The 23,888-nt window shown below is 36.9% G+C and overlaps 1 protein-coding gene across 2 annotated transcripts in view; it reads left to right on the forward strand.

Moving 5' to 3' along the window:
• COL19A1 (collagen type XIX alpha 1 chain) overlaps positions 1-23,888 on the forward strand; it is a 349,696-nt gene that overhangs the window by 91,449 nt on the left and 234,359 nt on the right. For both annotated transcript variants that reach the window (XM_045057717.1, XM_045057718.1), the window contains exons 11-12: positions 3,309-3,353; positions 5,719-5,763. In XM_045057717.1, coding sequence (XP_044913652.1) covers positions 3,309-3,353; positions 5,719-5,763 — 90 coding nt within the window. The remainder of the gene's footprint in view (positions 1-3,308; positions 3,354-5,718; positions 5,764-23,888) is intronic.

A 23,888-nucleotide genomic window follows, 5' to 3' on the forward strand; every position in this document is an offset into this window, starting at 1 on the left:
AAGTGTCCTTCAGACAACTTGTATTTCCTGCATAATAAGAAAAGACATAGATTCCAATGTCAAAGGAATCAGGAAAACTAATAATTTATCTTTTATGCCTAGCTGTGCTTACTTTAGGGAAATGTGCAGTGATAAAAAGGAGGTAAAATGAAATCCTTTGATCACTTTTTCAGAAAGCCACCAGCTGGCCCTAAATCACACCTAAGTTTTTTCCAAAAGCTTCCCAAAGAGGTTTTACTTTGAATTCTGGAAAGGGTGCTTTAGATTGCTCTGTGAAGTTGAAGATCGGCTATGCATTACAGTAATAACACGGCAACACTGCTGTCAGCAGCAATGTTAGATTTGGCCCTGCTTTGTATTACACATATTCATTCACTTGTCCTTCTGTACTTTGAATTTGTAACAAGAAAAGGACACAGGTTCTTTGTTGGAAAAACCTATAATAGAAAGTCTGTGCCTCAGAAACAAGTTTGGAACATTCTGGTAGCTATGAGAAACATTGATTGTAATTTTCTCTCAATAATGCACTGAAGTATTGATCAGAAGCCAAGGGAGAAACTTCTTATTTCTTTGTTTCTGCTGAGACTGGGAGGAAGGAGGAACAGCAAGAGTCCAGAAAAAGCAGCTAATGTCCACCCATCCAGTAGTTCTAGGTAGGCATTTATTTGCTAGGTAGAATTCCATTTGACCTCAAGCTGCATTAGGTTTTGGATATAGTCTTTAGTTTTTATGCTACTTAACAAATCTTTTTTTTGGGGGGGGGGGTTGGATATGAACAAAAACAAATATACTAATTTATCCCTTAAGAACTAGAAAAATAACAAATGATTTAAAATTATTAAAAGTTTCAAAATGGCTTATCTCTGATAACTTCAAGAAAATCAGCGAGAAGAAAATAAAAAGGTTTCTGGATACCAGTCTTGCAAACTTTAAGCTTCAACAGTATCCACTCCCAATCTGAAAATCGTGTACCTGCTGGTATGTGAAACTGAGTTTTTCCTGGGAGAATAATCAGTTGGTATCCATGAGATTATCTGGGAATTTAGGATTAGGTTTACAAAACAAATTCCTAGTCAGGAAAGAGTGGGGACCAGTGAACACTGACCGTAGGAAAATATAACATTTTAACTGCAATAATCATGAAATCAGTGTCCATTAAAGAGAGAAAAACAGCTTGATATCACAGTTTTAGCGATTTTTGGTATCCCGTTAGCAGTGTTTCTGGGTGGAGCCCTAAACTGACATGTGCCAGAAGTGACTTTAGGTGCTAGTACTTGGAACACATAGTACATAGTAGTGGGCTCTAAACAAAGAAAAAGAGTAGATACTGTCACTACTTTTTTTCCCCCAAAAAAGTATTTTTGGCAGTGTATACTGTATCAGTGTACTTTACTGGATTACATGCCATATCTTGTTATGATGTGTAACTTGTAATATGATATAAAACATTATATTAGACCAACCGATGAAACTAATTCTGCTCCTTATGGACAAGTGGACATACTTCTGCGATGAGTAACCGAAGCTCAATTTCCACAGAATGTTCCCTGGTGTCAAATACTGAATGTGCTTTTACTGTCACTTTATCAAATGAGATGGGAAGTTTCTAATATATTTGTATAATAGTGCCCGAGGTCTAGAACTATAAAAATGTTTTAAAGAATAGAAATATGCTTATTACGTAGGTAAGTACATTGTATTTTATTGATGCTTCAACACTTAATTACACTTAGCAGCAAAGTTTTGCCTTTACTGTTTAGTATATTTTTTGATGATAGCAGTTCTACTGTGAAAAACTTAGATAACTTAATCTAAGAACAGCCCTAGACTTTAAAATATGTGTGTCTGTATATAGTGGTGCAGCTCTGTTATAAATGACTAAACCTTTCCAAAATATATTAATTAATGAAATAATAATTTTATCTTTAGATTTAGAATATATTATTGCTATTTTAAAGTTTGAAGATGTGATTTTTTTCTTTTATATCATTTTAAGAAATGATATCTAACTTCATTGTAGGTAATGCTGAAAAATTGTTGTCTTATAAATTACTTATAAATGTTTTCTAGAAATAAAGTAGATCAATGGAATTTTTAAATTATTTTGAGCTGCCTCAACCTGCAAACTCAGGAGTCAAGTCAGTTCCTATAAGCAGAAAAATTCCTAAGCCCCCATTGAGAATGTGTACATCCTCCCAGGAATATCTCATTCTAGCTGGTGTGCTGTTTACAAACCACGCTTGTCAAAGAAATGACCCATGAATTCCAGTAATGGAAACTGATAAGCATCTGCTGAGAACCTTTTTACCCAAGAAAGGAACCAGATGAATGTAAAGAACTAAAAATTCTTATAAGCAATTTTTCAAGTAAAATGGGATTGGGTTTGTCTTCAAAATTGATTTAAAGGCAATCAATGGATATGAGTTTTATATATGTAAGTATACACAGACATACACGTGTTTTACATACATATCTGTATGTCTATTGCTATAATAGATGTGATACATATCTATAATAGATGTATAGATGTATTCAGTTTTTATATGAGATCATTTACAAGCCAGAATTAAATCTTTTCCATGAGACAGTGTTGGGATGTGGCTATGTGCACAGAGCTGAAGTGTATGTGTTCAAATTCCATTTCTATCTCCTATTTTGTGTAGGATGGTGTGATCATCTGTTGTAAGATGATCATAATCTATCTACCCAATAGATTTGTTGTGAGAACAGTTCCTGGCCCATAGAAATCCTATTCCAGGCTTTAATATTATTTTCAGAGGTTTGAAAAGAGAACATGAAATAAGGGGCACTAAATAGCTGTGGAGTTAGAGAGACCTCATTGAAATCTCAGGTAGTGCCACAAGTTGGGTGACCCTGAGCATGACTCAGAGACTCTGTTTTCTTTATTTTCTTTTTTTAGGTTTATGTATTTATTTTTAAAGAGAGAGAGGCAGAGAGAGAGGCAGAGACAGAGGGAATCCCAAGCAGGCTCCATGCTTGCAGCACAGAGCCTGATGTGGGGCTCAATTTCATGAACTGTGAGGTCAAGAACTGAGCCAAAATGAAGAGTCAGACACTTGACTGAGCTCCACAACCCCCCCAAGACCGTTTTCTTATTTTGTAAAATTGAAGTACTAACTCTATAGTTGTAAGATAAGGAGGGATAGATAAAAAGCCCCTGAATGTGATAGATGTTCAGTATTAGGCTACCTTTCCCCACCAAGCTAGAACTAATTCTTAAAGACTGCAAAAATTTCTTTATTCATTTGTTTTTTGCTAATAAAATCTATTTTCTATACATCTTGTAGGGTGAAAATGGTTTGCATGGAGTTCCAGGCTTACCTGGTCAAAAGGTAAAGAGTTTTTGATGTTTTATAGAAATTAAGAATTTAACATCTTAAAAATTGAATCTGCATATAGTATAGCGAAGACTCAAAGTTTATTTGATGAAACGTAATTCCCTGAAAGGCTCTTAGAAAGCCACTAATCGGTCTTTCAAAGAGAACCCATGGAAGTAATCCCTTTTCAAAGGAATCACTCTGAGAGAGAGCTTTATCAGAGAGCTTTAGCAACATGCTTCTCCAGAGAAGTCAATGATCATGCTTCTCCAGAGCAGTCATGCTTTCTGGGGGCCAGTGGAGTGTACAGCGCTGCTCTGATTGTGTTTTCACTGTTACTAGCGTCTAAAATGAAGAGCGGAATAATTTTTACCACCTTTGACTGTATTTGGTTCTTTCTTATTTATCTTCTTTTTGTATTTCCCAGGTTGGCTAAACATAATAGTTACACTGACATAAAATCTTAAATGTTACAAAGATGCTACAACTAATCTCTTCAAAAAATATATTTCAGAATAACAAACTCATAATAAATAAAGATTTTTGCCTTGACTAGGCTGCTTGTTTCTGTGCCTACTATCTTTCTCTTTACCAAGGTGAACTTCACTTGTACCTGTCCCAGGACTCTCTTCTCCTGGAAAGGAGTGTGACCAGCATTGCTGGAAGCACACAGACTGGTCTATTCCAGTTTCCTGGAGGGATGGGGAGCCACTCAGGTGGGGCCAGCTGTCATGATATCACTCAGATAATCCCACCACAGGGGAGAGCATTACTAATGCAATATTAGATGCCCACCCCAGCCAACCATATCATTTCTATGCTCTGAAAGTTTTACAGGTCTTAGCAGCAAGATGTCAGAAGTTACTACTGCATCTAGGTTTTTCTCTGTAGCTAAAAATTTCCATTTAAAAAAAAGATGTGCATTTATTTATAGTTACAGTGTTTGAAAAATCTTCCCTTACTTGGCTTGATAAAGATAATAAGATTGAACTGGCAGCGATAAAATGGCAAGCTTCTGAATTTCTTCACAGCAACTCTAGACAAAACCCATTGATACAGCATGTGCTGCCTCTGTGAGTTGAGCTGCAAGCCAAGGGATGTGCAGATTTATCTACTGGGAAATAGTTTTGGACTTTCCAGCAGCTGTTTGTGGTGGCTGCATCATGCTGACATTGTGACTGATGTACTGGGGGGTGTAGCAGCTTCGATGTCAGCTTGAATTAACAGATCAAGTTAAAGTCTATATTTTAGGAAAAATGGTCGAGTAAGATAGACCATATATTCAGTGGCACATATGCCCAAATACTAACCTATTGTCCTTCCTGGTACCCTTTTAAAGGGAAAATGAAGCAGAAATAATAATTTAATCATGTATGTATGTGTGTGTATACATGTACACATATACATATATTTGCAGGTATTATTTATAATATATACACAGACACTATACGTATAGTAAAAGCCTGGCAGTTCGCTTCTAACATGAATTTTAATTGTGTCAAGCGTCACCTTGTTGCAGCATTATAGAAAAACTTGACATAAGAAACCCTTCATCCCTTATCTCTGTGCACTCAGGAAATATTTCATTTATTGAGTGTATCTTGTGAGTGGAGGGGTGAGGATGACCTATCTCCAGCATTCACTTGCTGGCTGTGTTGTCTGGAGTGCCTGACATGTACTTGGCATTCAATGAATATTTGTTTGAATGTATGCATCAAACATCAGTACCAATTCTGTGCAGAATTAGGTGGGAAAATAAGCTTGTTGGGTCACAGAGCGTTTTAGTTGAGGAATAGGAGACTTACACCTTTTGGAATAATTATGGTGGTTGAAAGCCAGCAGCCCTACAACTGCCAATGCCCTTTCTGTGACTGAGAGACAGGAGATCTGGGGGGTAAAGAACATGTTCGGCTCTGGTGTCAGAGCTGGAGCCAGGACTCGGGGTTCAAACCTGAACTCTCATTCATCACACAGCTCCCACTGGAATGGTATTCCATAGAAGTCAGCATGAGAAGGCTGTTTCTGCTGGATCTAGTGAAATAAATGGTAATAGTAATAATAACAATAATGGCTAACTTAGTGCCAGGCACTATGTTGATGCATTCAATTCTCAAAACACCTCTGAGAAAGGTACAGTATATAGAGAAATTCAGGTTTATGGAGATGACATTGCATGGAACGTACTATAGTGAAAGTGTGGCTTGTACTCTTTAGTATTTAGGAATATTTAAATTTTGTCTAAGTTAATATTGGTTTAAAAATTTACATATTAGAAATGGTTTTTATTAGTTATTGGAAACATTATCATTATTATTGTAATAATTGTGTATATTAAAAGTAGTGTTTCCATTATTATATATACTATATTCCTCTTCTACAGGGAGAGCAAGGTTTTGAAGGCAGCAAAGGAGAAATTGGTGAAAAGGTAAATATCTCTCATTACATAAGCATCTATAAAAATAAGTTGTGTTCATGAAAATATTTTGAAGTGGAATATCTAACTTCTCTTATACTTTCTATATCCAGAATTCAGTAATTTTGTAGAAAAAACCTTAAAATATTTATTTCACTTAAGTTATACTTAATATACTGGTGATTTTCAGACATCTTTCTAAACTTTGGATGGTAGTTTTATCTAGATATTTCTCACTAAATGCATTTCATTGATATATAAATGATTAAAACATTTATTAAGCAGTATATTTGTGTGCTATCACATCACTGCTGCACTATGTGTCCAAGTCTTTAAATAAATGTTTTGTTTACATGTATACCTGGTTTATCAGTGGAATTTTTCCTGAGGAAATAAATAAGAAGAACTGTAATTGGGTCAAACAGAAAATAGATGTGAAAATAGAATAGTTTGAAAGAGTTAAAATAAAGGGATGGTTTACTTTATTTATTTTTTAAAGTTTATTTTTATTATTTATTTTGAAAGAGCACAAGCGGGGGAGGGGCAGAAAGAAGGAGCTACAGAATCCCAAGCAGGCTTCACACCATCAGTGCAGAGCCCAATGTGAGGCTCACAAACTGTGTGATCATGACCTAAGCCGAGATCAGAAATCGGATGCTTAACCTGAGTCAGATGCTTAACCAACTGTGCCACCCGGGTGCCCTGGAAGGGATGGCTTAAAAGGGACGGTTTAAAAGAAAAAACACAGAGATTGTGTAATATCCCAGATTAGGTTATAGTAAACTCCTTAAACTCTACAAGTTTATCAGACTCAGAAGCAAAGAAAACTATGGATAGAACTCCAGATTGGTGCTGAGAGAAGTGGTTAACCCAATATTCAAGCAATCTTTGTTTTACAAATTTACAGCCTTCTACTGAAAGTACAGAGAATAGAAGTGCCTTAGTCATCCAAAATTTCCCTTCAGACAATCATTTGAGTCCTTCTGCTTTTAATAAGTCCAGTTTGATTTTTAAATAGAACAAAACAGTACCATTCCTTTGTTTCATAAAATGTCATGTAATTGGACAGCCAGAATAAGGGAAGGGGGAGAGATAATCTCAAATTAGACAGTGTTGCCTGTATTTAGTTTTCTGGGCCGTGATCAGTTGTTTGCTTCTTCCATAAGTATTTTAAACAGAACGAGCATCTATAATAATTGTAAGACAAATTATGCATGATGTAAGCTACTTGCTAATTACTTTTCCTCATAGAACTGTAAGAGAAAAGGACAGCCATATAATAATCATATAATTGAGGAGAATTCCATTAAATTATGACTATTTTTTAAAAAGTGGATCTCTCCTCTTAGGAATCTTTTGAATATTTTTGTTTTAGTAGAATGACAGTCATTGCCTTTAAATAAATGCTTTATTTACACATGTTCCTGTTTTATTAGTGGGACTTTACCTGTAGGAATAAGTGAGAATAAGCAAGGAAAGAAAAATGCTCTGTCATTTAAAGTCACCATCTCACTAAAATCTTAGTGGTTATTTTGATATTTTATATACATGGTTGGTATTACTCAGTAATAGATTCTCACAGGCTATGAAGTATAGAAAACTGTTCAATATATTTGGCTTTGAAGATTTCCCTTCTAAATCCTCATACCTATTAACAATTACCTTCAAATAGTTTCACCAAGAGGTAAAAATATTTATGGAGAATGATGGAGATAACAGGAAGATATAAACCATCAAATAGAAAAGACTGTACCTTGAATGAGAATTATAATTCAAATAGCTTATAGCCACATATAAAATTCACATAATAACCCATATAATAAAAATATATTCTGCTTTATTATTTACCAAATAGCAAATGTTTGAGTTTTTCAGTGTTGCATGTTACATATTCTGATCTATGACCACATGTATTTTTCCATGAGATAAATAATTAATGTCAACTTTTTGTTCCTAGATTAGAAACTGTTTCTAGATTAATTAAATAAGTATGTGAAGCACTCATTTCCATGTGATACAAGCATGAAATCCTTTCACTGCTTACAACATAATTTGTTTTCTGAACAAAGACTACTTTATGTATTTATTTTTAATTTTTTTTTTGAAGTGTATGTGGGCATCCCAATTGGGTGGGGGAAGGTTGCAGGGGTGGTGAAAGAACTCACCCAAGACAGAACAAAAGGGATAAAAGTTTATTGAATACACTGCAAAGGAGCAGCATACAGAACAGCGAAGGACAAACCGTTTGCCATGAGGAGGTGGTGAGAAGCTACAGTTATAGAGGGGGGTAAGGGAATATGGAGACATATGGAATTTTACCTTTTTTGGTAATCTTAGGAACTGTGTCTGGTTGTAAGTAGCCCATTGGTTGGTCAGGACCTATGGCTTAATGAGCCTGTGCATTCAGCTCGGTAGTCACTGTGGACCCTTTTGACTTGCTCAAGTTTCCATTACTCAAGCCTGTGACCTAAAAGCGGCCTCTACAGTATAGTTGACATGAAATGTTATATTAGTTTCAGGTGTACAACATAGTGATTCAACAAGTCTATACTTGATGATACGTTCACCTCAAGTGTAGCTACCATCTGTCACCATACAACACTATTACAATACTTTTGACTTTATTCTCCATGCTGTACCTTTCATCCTGTGACTTATTTGTTCCATGCAAGCCTCCCACTCCCCTATACCCATTTTGCCCATTCCCCTACCCCCTAAAAGATAATTTAAATTGAATTTAATTCTTTGCATAAGACTATATAATTACAATAAGACTTACCTTTCCTCTTTAATTGTCTCATTGTGGCCTTTACTGTGTTTACAATTTGACTGTTTTGAATGATACAATTCACTAGTTGTAAAACAAAAGAATTCAGGGAGTTGTTATTGCTCAAAGATGTCCTACCTACCAAAGGCACATGGCTACCAGTTGAACAGGAAAACACATATCAACTGTCAAAGACAAAACACTATGTGATGATCTTAAAGTATCTTCATAGTGATGATACCACTATATGTTTTTTTATTTTTTTAATGTTTATTTTTAATGTTTAATGTTTATTTATTTTTTGAAAGAGAGAGACACACACAGAGTATGAGTGGGGGAGGGGCTGAAAGAGAGGGTGGCTCAGAATCTGAAGCAGGCTCCAGGCTCTGAGCTGGCAGCACAGAGCCCAATGCAGGGCTTGAATTTACAGACAGCGAGGACCTTCGACTTAGCCGAAATCGGATGCTTAACTGACTAAGCCACCCAGGCTTATGTGGTATTTCTATAATCCAGTATAAACCAAGTAGAGAAATCTACTGTTTTCCTTTATGACTACAAAACTAGCCTCTAGGCCAGTTTAATTCATGGGCCAGACTGACCAGGTGGTTCCTCAGCATGTCTAACGTGGTATCCTTAGTCCAGAGAAGAATTTATGAAATGTGAACAAGTAGAGAGGACCTGATTTGAGAGTATATTCCTGAGTCTGTAGCAACTTATGATAGGGAAGAAATTTGTGTATTAACTGAGCAAGCACAATTCAGCCAAATCAGTCCTGAAGTGAAAATCATTTGAAGAACTAGTTCTTTCTCAAATTACTTACGCTGGCAGGACTCTCCCTGAAGACAGCTATTTTCAGGTTCACTATTCTTTGGTTTCACATGTAGATGTATATGAATGAACCCATCCCACTGCCCCATTGCCTGTTGCCAAAGGCAGGTGAGCATCACTCAAGGATCCTTTGACTCTAACAGCATGCCTCATGAGGCAGGAGGGAGGAAGTCTATATTCTGACTGGGGAATAGACTCACAGCAGGGGGTCTGTGTTCTGGTTTCTCTGTGTCTTTAGAAGTGCTCCTAGGCATCCACTCTTTGAAGGATTTTCCTTAGGTTTCTTCAGAATTCTTGCAGGTTTTGTATGGGCTACTACTAGTGAACAAATGGAGAGTACACCCTTGAGGTGGCAGTTACCCCTGTACTGTGTCAACCTTCCTTGCAGTGATACAGCCATTAACCATTCTTTTATGTTGCCATTCAAACTCCAACACAGTTTTTTGTTTTGTTTTGTTTTTGAGAGAGAGCACAAGCAGGGGAGGAGGGGCAGAGGAAGAGGGAGAGAGAGAGAGAATCTTAAGCAGGCTTTATGCCCAGCATGCAGCCTCAATCTCACAGCCATGATCATGACCTGAACTGAAATGAAGAGTCAGATGTGTGGGGTGCCTGGGTGGCCCAGGTGGTTAAGCGTCCGACTTCAGCTCAGGTCATGATCTCATGATTTGTGAGTTTGAGCCCCATGTTTGGCTCTGTGCTGACAGCTCAGAGCCTGGAAACTGCTTCAGATTCTGTGTCTCCCTCTCTGCCCATCCCCTGCTCACACACACACACACAATCTCTCTCTCTCTCTCTCTCTCTCTCTCTCTCTCTCTCTCTCCCTCTCCCTCTCAAAAATAAATAAACATTAAAAAGAATTTTTAAAAAAGAGTCAAATGCTTAACTGACCGAGCTAGCCAGGCACCGCAGACTTAGTTTAAAAATTGATTTTTTCAGTGTGAAACTAAATTCTGCCAATCTTTATTGTTAAATATCATTTGAGAGGTTCAGCAAGAAGATGGCGGCATGGGAACACGCTCGGTTCACCGTGTCCTGCTGATCACTTAGGTTCCACCCATATCTGCCTAAATAACCCAGGAAACCACCAGAAGACTGGCAGAACGGACTCTCTGGAGCCAAGAGTAGAGGAGAGGCCCACAGAAGAGGGTAGGAAGGGTGGAGAGGTGGTGCACACTACACGGACTTGTGGGAGGGAGCTGGGGTAGTGGAGGGGCAGCCTGCCTGGCAAGGCAGAGCCCCTGAGTCTGACTTGCAAAAGCGGAGGGGCTGGACTCCATGAGTTCTGACAGTCAGCGGGACTTAACATCTGGAATGTTAAAAGTCAACAGCTCTGCTCTCAGAGAGCGGGGAGGGCGAGAAGACACCAAGAGGGAGAGTTGTTGAGCCCCGGAGGATAGAGCTCAGCTTGGCAGGAAAAAAAGGCACTGGCCAGCGCCATCTCCCTCTCTAATCCCCCAGCTGAAATCCCAAAGGGAACCAGTTCCCCAAACTTGTTTGCACCACGCAAACATCCAACGCTGTGCTTCTATGGATCCATCCCTCCGACAGGTCGGCATGCCTCCCTCCCTGTGCTGCAGGGCCCCTCCCACAGGGGACCACTGATGGCAAAGCAAGCTAAGCCTGCCCCTCCCGCCCCTGTGCACCTTGCGGACCCACCCTGGCTAATATGCCAGATCCCAAAAAGCAGCACCACAAGCCTGGCAGCATGCAAGTAGCCCAGACAGGGGCCACACTACTCCACAGTGAGTACTGCCCCTGGGGGGGGGAAGATAAGGTACACCAGTCTGACTGTGGCCCCAGAGGTGGGCTGGGAACAGACATCAGGTCTGACTACGGACCCGCCCACCAACACAAGTTACTCCAGACAGCACAGGGGAAGTACCCTGTTCTGCACCACTCCAGGGACTATCCAAATGATGAAACAGAAGAATTCTCTTCAAAAGAAATTCCAGGAAGTAGCGACAACTAACAAATTGATCAAAAACGATTTAAGCAATATGACAGAACAAGAATTTAGAATAATAGTCATAAAATTAATCGCTGGTCTTGAAAAAAAGATAAAGGACAGCAAGGATCTATTGCTATAGAGATCAGGGGACTAAGAAGCCATCATGAAGAGCTAAAAAAATGCTATAAACGAGGTGCAAAATAAACTGGAGGCAACCATTGAAGCTCAGATTGAAGAGGCAGAGGAGAGAATAGGTGAATTAGAAAATAAAATTATGGAAAAAGAGGAAGCTGAGAAAAAGAGAGATAAAAAATCCAGGAGTATGAGGGGAGAATTAGAGAACTAAGTGAAACATTGAAACAGAAAAAAATCTGTAATAGGAATTCCAGAAGAGGAAGAGAGAGAGAAAGGGGCTGAAGGTGTACTTGAACAAATCATAACTGAGAACTTCCCTGATCTGGGGAAGGAAAAAGGCATTAAAATCCACGAGGCACAGAGAACTCCCTTCAGATGTAACGTGAATCTATATTCTGCACGACATATCATAGTGAAACTGGCAAAATACAAGGATAAAGAGAGAATTCTGAAAGCAGCTAGGGATAAATAGGATCTAACATATAAAGGGAGACCAATAAGACTGGTGGCAGATCTATCTACTGAAACTTGGCAGGCCACAAAGGAATGGCAGGAAATCTTCAATGTGATGGACAGAAAAAATATGCAACCGAGAATCCTTTATCCAACAAGTCTGTTATTCAGAATAGAAGGAGAGATAAAGGTTTTCCCAAACAAACAAAAACTGAAGGAATTCATCAACACTAAACTGCGCTACAAGAGATCCTAAGGGGGATTCTGTGAGTGAAATGTTGCAAGGACCACAAAGTACCAGAGACATCACTACAAGCATGAAACCTACAGACATCACAATGACTCTAAACCCGTATCTTTCTATAATAACACTGAATGTAAATGGACTAAGTGCTCCAACCAAAAGACATAGAGTACCAAAATGGATTAAAAAAAACAAGACCCATCTCCTTGCTGTCTACAAGAGACTCACTTTAGGCCTGAGGACACCTTCAGATTGAAAGTGAGGGGATGGAGAACTATCCATCATGCTACTGGAAGTCAAAAGAAAGCTGGAATAGCCATACTTATATCAGACAAACTAGACTTTAAATTAAAGGCTGTAACAAGAGATTAAGAAGGGCATTATATCATAATTACAGGATCTATCCATCAGGAAGTGCTACCAATTATAAACGTCTATGCGCCAAATACGGGAGCCCCCAAATATATAAAACAATCAAAACATAAGCAACGTTATTGATAAGAATGTGGTAATTGCAGGGGACTTTAATACCCCACTTACAACAATGGATAGATCATCTAGACACAGGATCAATAAAGAAACAAGGGCCCTGAATGATACATTAGATCAGATGGACTTGACAGATATTTAGAACTCTGCATCCCAAAGCAACAGAATATACTTTCTTCTCAAGTGCACATGGAACATTCTCTAAGATAGATCACATACTGGGTCACAAAACAGCCCTTCATAAGTATACAAGAATTGAGATCATACCATGCATACTTTCAGACCACAATGCTATGAAGCTTGAAATCAACCACAGGAAAAAGTCGGAAAAACCTCCAACAGCATGGAAGTTAAAGAACATCCTACTTAAGAATGAATGGGTCAACCAGGCAATTAGAGAAGAAATTTAAAAATATATGGAAACAAATGAAAATGAAAATACAACAATCCAAACGCTTTGGGATGCAGCGAAGGCAGTCCTGAGAGGAATATACATTGCCATCCAGGCCTATCTCAAGAAACAAGAAAAATCCCAAATACAAAATCTAACAGCACACCTAACGGAAATAGAAGAACAGTAAAGACACCACAAACCCAGCAGAAGAAGAGAAATAATAAAGATCATAGCAGAAATAAACAATACAGAATCTAAAAAAAAACTGTAGAGCAGATCAATGAAACCAAGAGTTAGTTGTTTTTTTGAAAAAATAAACAAAATTGATAAACCTCTAGCAGGCTTCTCAAAAAGAAAAGGGAGATGACCCAAATAGATAAAATCATGAATGAAAATGGAATTATTACAACCAATCCCTCAGAAATACAAGCAATTATCAGGGAATACTATGAAAAATTATATGCCAACAAACTGGACAACCTGCAAGAAATGGACAAATTCCTAAGCACCCACACACTTCCAAAACTCAAACAGGAAGAAATAGAAAATTTGAACAGACCCATAACCAGTGAAGAAATTGAATCAGTAATCAAAAATCTCCCAACAAATGAGAGTCCAGGACCAGATGGCTTTCCTGGGGAATTCTACCAGACGTTTAAAGCAGAGATCATACCTATCCTTCTCAAGTTGTTCCAAAACATAGAAAGGGAAGGAAAATTTCCAGACTCATTCTATGAAGCCAGCGTTACTTTGATTCCTAAACCAGACAGAGACCCAGCACCAAAAGAGAACTATAGGCCAATATCCCTGATGAATATGGATGTAAAAATTCTCAATAAGATGCTAGCAAATCGAATTCAATAGCATATAAAAAGAATTACTCACCATGATCAAGTGGGATTCATTCCTGGGCTGCAGGGCTGGTTCAACATTTGTAAATCAATCAATGTGATACATCACATTAATAAAAGATAAGAACCATACGATCCTGTCAATCGATGCAGAAAAAGCATGTGACAAAATTCAGCATCCTTTCTTAATAAAAACCATCAAGAAAGTCGGGATAGAAGGAACATACTTAAATGTCATAAAAGCCATTTATGAAAATCCCACAGCTAACATCATCCTCAATGGGGAAAAACTTAGAGCTTTCTCCCTGAGGTCAGGAACATGACAGGGATGTCCACTCTTACCGCTGTTGTTTAACATAGTGTTGAAAGTTCTAGCATCAGCAATAAGGCAACAAAAGGAAATTAAAGGCATCAAAATTGGCAACGATGAAGTTAAGCTTTCACTTTTTGCAGATGACGTGATATTATACATGGAAAATCCGATAGACTACACCAAAAGCCTGCTAGAACTGATACATTAATTCAGCAAAGTCGCAGTATACAAAAATCAATGTACAGAAATGAGTTGCATTTTTATACACTACTAATGAAGCAACAGAAAGACAAATAAAGAAACTGATCCCATTCACAATTGCACCAAGAAGCATAAAATACCTAGGGATAAATCTAACCAAAGATGTAGAAGATCTGTGTGCTGAAAACTATAGAAAGCTTATGAAGGAAAGTGACGAAGACATAAAGAAATGGAAAAACATTCCGTGCTTATGGATTGGAAGAATAAATAATTGTTAAAATGTCAATGCTACTCAAAGCTATCTACACATTCAATGCAATCCCAATCAAAATTGCACCAACATTCTTCTCAAAGCTAGAACAAGCAATCCTAAAATTTGTATGGAACCACAAAAGGCCCCGAATAGCCAAAGGAATTTTGAAGAAGAAGACCAAAGCAGGAGGCATCACAATCCCAGACTTTAGCCTGTACTACAAAGCTGTCATCATCAAGACAGCATGGTATTGGCACAAAAACAGACACATAGACCAGTGGAATAGAATAGAAACCCCAGAAATAGACCCACAAAAGTATGACCAACTAATCTTTGACAAAGCAGGAAAGAACATCCAATGGAAAAAAGACAGTCTCTTTAACAAATGGTGCTGGGAGAACTGGACAGCAATATGCAGAAGATTGAAACTAGACCACTTTCTCACACCATTCACAAAAATAAACTCAAAATGGATAAAGGACCTGAATGTGAGACAGGAAACTATCAAAACCCTAGAGGAGAAAGCAGGAAAAAACTTCTCTGACCTCAGCCACAGCAATTTCTTACTTGACACATCCCCAAAGGCAAGGGAATTAAAAGCAAAAATGAACTATTGGGACCTCATGAAGATAAAAAGCTCTGCACTGGAGAGGAAACAACCAACAAAACTAAAAGGCAACCAACAGAATTGGAAAAGATATTTGCAAATGACTTATCAGACAAAGGGCTAGTAACCAAAATCTATAAAGAGCTCACCAAACTCCACACCCGAAAAACAAATAATCCAGTGAAGAAATGGGCAGAAAACATGAATAGACACTTCTCTAAAGACATCCAGATGGCCAACAGGCACATGAAAAGATGCTCCACGTCACTCCTCATCAGGGAAATACAAATCAAAACCACACTCAGATACCACCTCACACTAGTCAGAGTGGCTAAAATGAACAAATCAGGAGACTATAGATGCTGGTGAGGATGTGGAGAAACGGGAAACCCTCTTGCACTGTTGGTGGGAATGCAAACGGGTGCAGCCGCTCTGGAAAACAGTGTGGAGGTTCCTCAAAAAATTAAAAATACATCTACCCTATGAGCCAGCAATAGCACTGGTAGGAATTTACCCAAGGGATACAGGAGTGCTGATGCATAGGGGCACTTGTTTCCCAATGTTTATAGCAGCACTTTCAACAATAGCCAAATTATGGAAAGAGCCTAAATGTCCACCAACTGATGAATGGATAAAGAAGATATGGTTGATATATATAGTGGAATACTACTTGGCAATGAGAAAGAATGAAATCTGGTCATTTGTAGCAACATGGATGGAACTGGAGAGCGTTATGCTAAGTGAAATAAGTCATACAGAGAAAGACAGACACTGTATGTTTTCACTCTTATGTAGATCCTGAGAAACTTAACAGAAGACCATGGGGGAGGGGAAGGAAAAAAAAAGGGGTTAGAGAGGGAGCGAGCCAAAGCATAAGAGACTCTTAAAAACTGAGAACAAACTGAGGGTTGATGGGGGGTGGGAGGGAGTGGAGGGTGGGTGATGGGCATTGAGGAGGGTACCTGTTGGGATGAGCACTGGGTGTTGTATGGAAACCAATTTGACAATAAATTTCATATTTAAAAAAATATATCATTTGATTATGAGAGAGAAACATCCATGACTGCTACCTGTCGCACAATTTTCCTGACATATTCTTTACATTTTACAGCTAAAATGTAGTCAATTTTGTTGATTCAGAATGACATTTAAGTTAATGTGGGTACATATGTAGCAAATCTTTACAATGACTAATATGTTTCAGCTAGTGTGGAATTTTTCCATTTGATGAATTAAAATGATCTTATACTTGAAGATTTTAAGTTTAGTGAAAAGAAAAATGACAGTCAAGTGCTCTTTTCTTCATGAACCATCTGGCTCAGGGAGAGGTGGACAGTATCCAACATTTGACATTCTGTAGCCAAGAGTGCTCATGGGTAAGCAGGTTCTGACTTACTGTTACTTAAACACATGGCTATTACCTACTTTGATCATCTTGATTACTGAGCTTTTCTTCCACTCTAATAATAATAAACTCAACCACAAAATTAACAAATGCATATGGTTCCTGCTTTAATTCATCTCTTAAAACTTAGGAAACTGGTTGCTGTAAATTTTCAGAGGCTTGTGATTTTTATTGTCTTGTCGTTACCAGAATGTTATCAGAGTCCTGAAATGCCATATGACATAAAATAGTTGTTTAAATTGGAAATTTATGTTTAAATATTTATTTTTTGGTTTTATAGCTGTTTCAAATATTTTCTGACAGAATCCACTGGAAAAACATCCAACTGGTACCTACTCTTAGTTGGTTTATTTAACAACATATTGTTGTAGAATTATGTATAAAATGTGATATTCAAATGAATAAAGCTATTAAAATGTCTATTATAATGTAAGGTAGAGTAAAAGCATACTTTACTACTCCCAAACTGCCTGGAGTTATTTATAATTAAACTATGAATCCAGGCATTTATATTTCTTCTATCAGCAATTAACATGAGGCAATTTTCAGACAACATAACTCAAATTTTCATAGGCCAGCCTAAAATAAAATATATATTTAGACTTAGTGTTGATTTAATGTATGACATAAAGTCTTTTGCCTTTGGTGGATGCTTTTGAAGATGTGATAGGAGACATGCAAAATGTTTACTAGAAAATGTCCTTACTTACTTATTTCATAGTTTAATCTGCTTTTTTGGTTTCTAGTCAAGTAAATGTTAAAGAGCAGAGGCACTGAATTCATTTCCTGTTATTCTGTTGCTTTTTGTTTTCAGTATTAAAAATGTATTAGCACCTGTAACATATTTAGGCCGGATACATAAATGCTAGGCTAATGAGAATGATGGACATTGTATTCAGTAGCATTTTATTGATTTATTTCTCACAGATTGATTTAAATTTCACGCTCAATTCATAAAAACCAAGGTTAGAAGTTGACTATTTTTATACTAGTGCCACAAAAAATATTTTTCCTACCAATAAAAAACTAAAATATTGACTTCTAGCATTAAATATCATGAAACTATGGTCAATCGGGAATCAGTAGTAATCATTTGCTACTACAAACAACAATTATGGCTTCAATAAGTCAAGACATTTTATACTATATTTTCTCTTTACATTGGTTAATTTTTCATTCAATTGTTGTCATGGCAATTGCACGTTGAATTTGAGTTGAGAAGTCAAAAAGGTGGCTGTGATATTTTAACCATTTAAAACTTGTTAGAGAATGAGAAAAAGTCCAAGTAAGTAAGTCTGTGTAATATGCATAAACTGTTTTTTCAGAACATTCTGGGGACACCATGTAGGTCATTCAGCAGAAAACACATATTCCTAGTTTTGGGAGTACCACTCCAAAGAGAGGTTAGATTCAACACTTCATTATGGAACTGATTGTGACCCATTATAGAATAAATGGATTCCCATTTCTTATGTTCCATCTTGTGGTCCAGCTCTGCCATTCCAGCGATGTAAATCTGGACATGTCCCTTGCTTTCTTTATAATATTCTTCTTTTCTATAAAATAAAGATAATTTCTGATTCATGAAATTGTTGTAGGAGTGAAATGAGTGCTTACTAAATAAAAGGTGCTCAATAAAAGTTAATATCCTCAACAGCCAAAATATGAAAAAATTAAAATATGGATATTTTGAGAAAAATAGATTTGATATAATTATTAAATATACTTTTTATTTGCCTAATACTACTTTCTAATTTTCCTTCTAAATGATTAAACAAAGACAAGAGGATATATTAGTTAGCTACTGGTGTGTAACAAACCACCCCAAAACTTAGTGGCTTAAAACAACATTCATTTATTTAGTTCATGACTCTGTGGTTTAGCAGTTTAGACCAGGCTTAGGTCAGTGATTCTTTGGTCTCAGCTGATCTTGTCTAAGTTTCTTCATGTATCTCTTTTCAGCTGGCAGGTTGGCTGAGAGTGGCCAGTCTAGGTTGGGCTCTAATACACAACATGTCTACTCCACATAGTCTTTCACCCTCTAACAATTATCCCAATCTTGTTCTTAAAGTTAAGGCAGGGGTCCAAAGAGAGCAAGCAGAAGTATATAAGGCTCCCAGCTCACAACTATCAGGCTATCACCTCTGCCACATTATGTTGGCCAAAGCAAGTCCCAAACTCAGCCCAGATTCAAGGGCTGGGAAAATTGATGCCACTTCTTAATAATATAAGATGCAAAGTTGTATTGCAAGGGGTATGGATACATGGAGGGATAAAGTGGGACTATTTTTGTAATAAATTGAACACAAATGAGATATTTTAATATAACAGTTAAACTCTACTTCAGAGTAAAAAGGTTGGATATATTTAGCAACTTTATTCTCCTTCTCCAGTGACCTACAGTATAATTCTTAAAGTTATGTTTACACAGTAGGACTTGGAGACTGTGTCAAAAGATATTCTTACATCTGAAATGATAGAGATGCTTTATGTGTGATAGGAAAATATAAACATAAAACTCTTAATTAGAATGGGAATAGAGAAATACAATATATCAAATTATTAAACCAAGGAATAACTAGGTACTTTTACAGAGTCTCAAGTGTTTATTAATTTTAGCTAAAATAAAATTGAAACCAGAACAACTGGAAAAAGCAGGTCAGAGTTGAAATGTATTTTTAGAATTTCACCATTAAAGATTTCTTGGCAATTATGCCTAGTATTTAAAAGTAAGACAAGAATGTTAAATACTGTTATTATAAATATAGCACTTTCCCATCATCACTAAAACAACTGTTGACATGTCACCTTATTTCCTGTCAGTTGGTTACCTTGTAGAATTCTACTGAATATCAGTGTGTTATGAAATTGTTCTGTTTACTCTGGTAACATGTAAAACTTCTAAAACTTTTAGGAAGGACTTATGTATTTGATTTGACAGCTGACTCAAAAAATGAAGAGAACAGATGGAGTAGAATAATAGCTATAATTTTAAAAATCACAGCAATTTATCTGTGGCCAATGCCAATTGGTATGGGAGTCACAATGCCAACTTACAATTAGCTATGGTAGCAGGCAATTGGGAAGTGTAAGGGTAATCCCACAGCCAAGCTAGAGGCTTAATGTTAGTCATTGCTGATTGTGTGTCATTTTCTTGATTTTTCACAGTGCTAGTGAATGACTCTAGATTATGTGGAATATGTTTAACCCTCTGTTGCTGCGTCTTTTAATAGTGGTTATAGAGAAAGTGAAATGTCAAAAAAAAGAGGAGAATAGCCATCAAAGGGTGCAATATTTCATGAATAGTAGTCTTTTAAAGTATTACTCTTAATGATTGTATAATATTTCACTATATGGAGATACATTTTTTTATATTAAATTTTATTTTTATTTTATTTATTTTTTTTATTTTTATTTTTTTTATATGAAATTTATTGACAAATTGGTTTCCATACAACACCCAGTGCTCATCCCAAAAGGTGCCCTCCTCAATACCCATCACCCACCCTCTCCTCCCTCCCACCCCCCATCAACCCTCAGTTTGTTCTCAGTTTTTAACAGTCTCTTATGCTTTGGCTCTCTCACACTCTAACCTCTTTTTTTTTTTCCTTCCCCTCCCCCATGGGTTCCTGTTAAGTTTCTCAGGATCCACATAAGAGTGAAACCATATGGTATCTGTCTTTCTCTGTATGGCTTATTTCACTTAGCATCACACTCTCCAGTTCCATCCACGTTGCTACAAAAGGCCATATTTCATTTTTTCTCATTGCCATGTAATATTGCATTGTGTATATAAACCACAATTTCTTTATCCATTCATCAGTTGATGGACATTTAAGCTCTTTCCATAATTTGGCTATTGTTGAGAGTGCTGCTATGAACATTGGGGTACAAGTGGCCCTATGCATCAGTACTCCTGTATCCCTTGGATAAATTCCTAGCAGTGCTATTGCTGGGTCATAGGGTAGGTCTATTTTTAATTTTCTGAGGAACCTCCACACTGCTTTCCAGAGCGGCTGCACCAATTTGCATTCCCACCAACAGTGCAAGAGGGTTCCCGTTTCTCCACATCCTCTCCAGCATCTAGAGTCTCCTGATTTGTTCATTTTGGCCACTCTGACTGGCGTGAGGTGATACCTGAGTGTGGTTTTGATTTGTATTTCCCTGATAAGGAGCGACGCTGAACATCTTTTCATGTGCCTGTTGGCCATCCGGATGTCTTCTTTAGAGAAGTGTCTATTCATGTTTTCTGCCCATTTCTTCACTGGGTTATTTGTTTTTCGGGTGTGGAGTTTGGTGAGCTCTTTATAGATTTTTGATACTAGCCCTTTGTCCTATATGTCATTTGCGAATATCTTTTCCCATTCCGTTGGTTGCCTTTTAGTTTTGTTGGTTGTTTCCTTTGCCGTGCAGAAGCTTTTTATCTTCATAAGGTCCCAGTAATTCACTTTTGCTTTTAATTCCCTTGCCTTTGGGGATGTGTCGAGTAAGAGATTGCTACGGCTGAGGTCAGAGAGGTCTTTTCCTGCTTTCTCCTCTAAGGTTTTGATGGTTTCCTGTCTCACATTTAGGTCCTTTATCCATTTTGAGTTTATTTTTGTGAATGGTGTGAGAAAGTGGTCTAGTTTCAACCTTCTGCATGTTGCTGTCCAGTTCTCCCAGCACCATTTGTTAAAGAGGCTGTCTTTTTTCCATTGGATGTTCTTTCCTGCTTTGTCAAAGATGAGTTGGCCATACGTTTGTGGGTCTAGTTCTGGGGTTTCTATTCTATTCCATTGGTCTATGTGTCTGTTTTTGTGCCAATACCATGCTGTCTTGATGATTATAGCTTTGTAGTAGAGGCTAAAGTCTGGGATTGTGATGCCTCCTGCTTTGGTCTTCTTCTTCAAAATTCCTTTGGCTATTCGGGGCCTTTTGTGGTTCCATATGAATTTTAGGATGGCTTGTTCTAGTTTCGAGAAGAATGCTGGTGCAATTTTGATTGGGATTGCATTGAATGTGTAGATAGCTTTGGGAAGTATTAACATTTTGACAATATTTATTTTTCCGATCCATGAGCAGGGAATGTCTTTTCATTTCTTTAAATCTTCTTCAATTTCCTTCATAAGCTTTCTATAGTTTTCAGCATACAGATCCTTTACATCTTTGGTTAGATTTATCCCTAGGTATTTTATGTTTCTTGGTGCAATTGTGAATGAGATCAGTTTTTTTATTTGTCTTTCTGTTGCTTCATTGTTAGTGTATAAGAATGCAACTGATTTCTGTACATTGATTTTGTATCCTGCAACTTTGCTGAATTCCTGTATCAGTTCTAGCAGACTTTTGGTGGAGTCTATCGGATTTTCCATGTATAATATCATGTCATCTGCAAAAAGCGAAAACTTGACTTCATCTTTGCCAATTTTGATGCCTTTGATTTCCTTTTGTTGTCTGATTGCTGATGCTAGAACTTCCAGCACTATGTTAAACAGCAGCGGTGAGAGTGGGCATCCTTGTCGTGTTCCTGATCTCAGGGAAAAAGCTCTCAGTTTTTCCCCATTGAGGATGATGTTAGCTGTGGGCTTTTCATAAATGGCTTTTATGATCTTTAAGTATGTTCCTTCTATCCCGACTTTCTCAAGGGTTTTTATTAAGAAAGGGTGCTGGATTTTGTCAAAGGCCTTTTCTGCATCGATTGACAGGATCATATGGTTCTTCTCTTTTTTTTTGTTAATGTGATGTATCACGTTGATTGATTTGTGAATGTTGAACCAGCCCTGCATCCCAGGAATGAATCCCACTTGATCATGGTGAATAATTCTTTTTATATGCCGTTGAATTCGATTTGCTAGTATCTTATTGAGGATTTTTGCATCCATATTCATCAGGGATATTGGCCTGTAGTTCTCTTTTTTTACTGGGTCTCTGTCTGGTTTAGGAATCAAAGTAATACTGGCTTCATAGAATGAGTCTGGAAGTTTTCCTTCCCTTTCTATTTCTTGGAATAGCTTGAGAAGGATAGGTATTATCTCTGCTTTAAACGTCTGGTAGAACTCCCCTGGGAAGCCATCTGGTCCTGGACTCTTATTTGTTGGGAGATTTTTGATAACCGATTCAATTTCTTCGCTGGTTATGGGTCTGTTCAAGCTTTCTATTTCCTCCTGATTGAGTTTTGGAAGAGTATGGGTGTTCAGGAATTTGTCCATTTCTTCCAGGTTGTCCAATTTGTTGGCATATAATTTTTCATAGTATTCCCTGATAATTGTTTGTATCTCTGAGAGATTGGTTGTAATAATTCCATTTTCATTCATGATTTTATCTATTTGGGTCAGGAGATACATATTTTTGACTGTTCCCTTGTTATTGGAAATTTAAGACTTTTTAATTTATTTTTGTTTCTGTTTTCTTTTAAACATGTTTTAGCTAGTACATGTAACGCAGAATTGGCATGTTTTGGCAAGCATCTTTAAACATATCTCTTATTCTTCCTTTAGATAAGATTTCTGGAATTAAAATTACTGGGTTGATGAGTATGGAAAGTTTTAAGATCCTTAATACATATATCAAACTACTTTTCTGAAAGTTTGTTCTTTTTAATCAGTTTAAACATTCAAAAATAGTGGTTTCATCTTTATTCTACCCTCAGTAGCTTTAAGTATTACATTTTTTTAATATTAAAAATTTTTAATCAATAAGTATTATTTCACTTTAAATCTCTATTTCTTTATTCCTTATATTTCTTCAACTGCATCATATTAAACATTCACACACACATGATGGCAAAACTGTCATATGTTATAAAATATTATTTTCATTTTAAGGTTTGCCTTTAATGCTTATTGTATATTGATATACAGAAATTGCAAATTTTTTGATTGACAGTTGGCCTTTCTTTCCTGATTTCCTTAATTACTTCTGTGTTTTGAACTTCTGTGCCTTGAAGAAATCAGTTAAATATATGCTCATATTTTCTTCTCATTTTGCCTTTACACATCGTAATTCTTTCTTCCACCTAATATTTATATTGGTGACTATTACAAGGTGAAGATGAAACTCGACTTTTCCCTCGGTACCATGTCTGATAATAATTTCCTTATGTATTTGTTTATGATACTTTCTTTATCATGTACTAACTCGTATATACTGAGATTATGTTTGGGGTATGCATTCTGTCTGTTAATTATTGTATTACTGCCACATTATGTTAATTATTTTAGTTATATATTTTAACATCTAGCACTGGAAATACAGTTTAATTTAAAATTTTTAA

This window comes from Felis catus, chromosome B2, assembly GCF_018350175.1.
Source record: "Felis catus isolate Fca126 chromosome B2, F.catus_Fca126_mat1.0, whole genome shotgun sequence".
NCBI lineage: Eukaryota > Metazoa > Chordata > Mammalia > Carnivora > Felidae > Felis > Felis catus.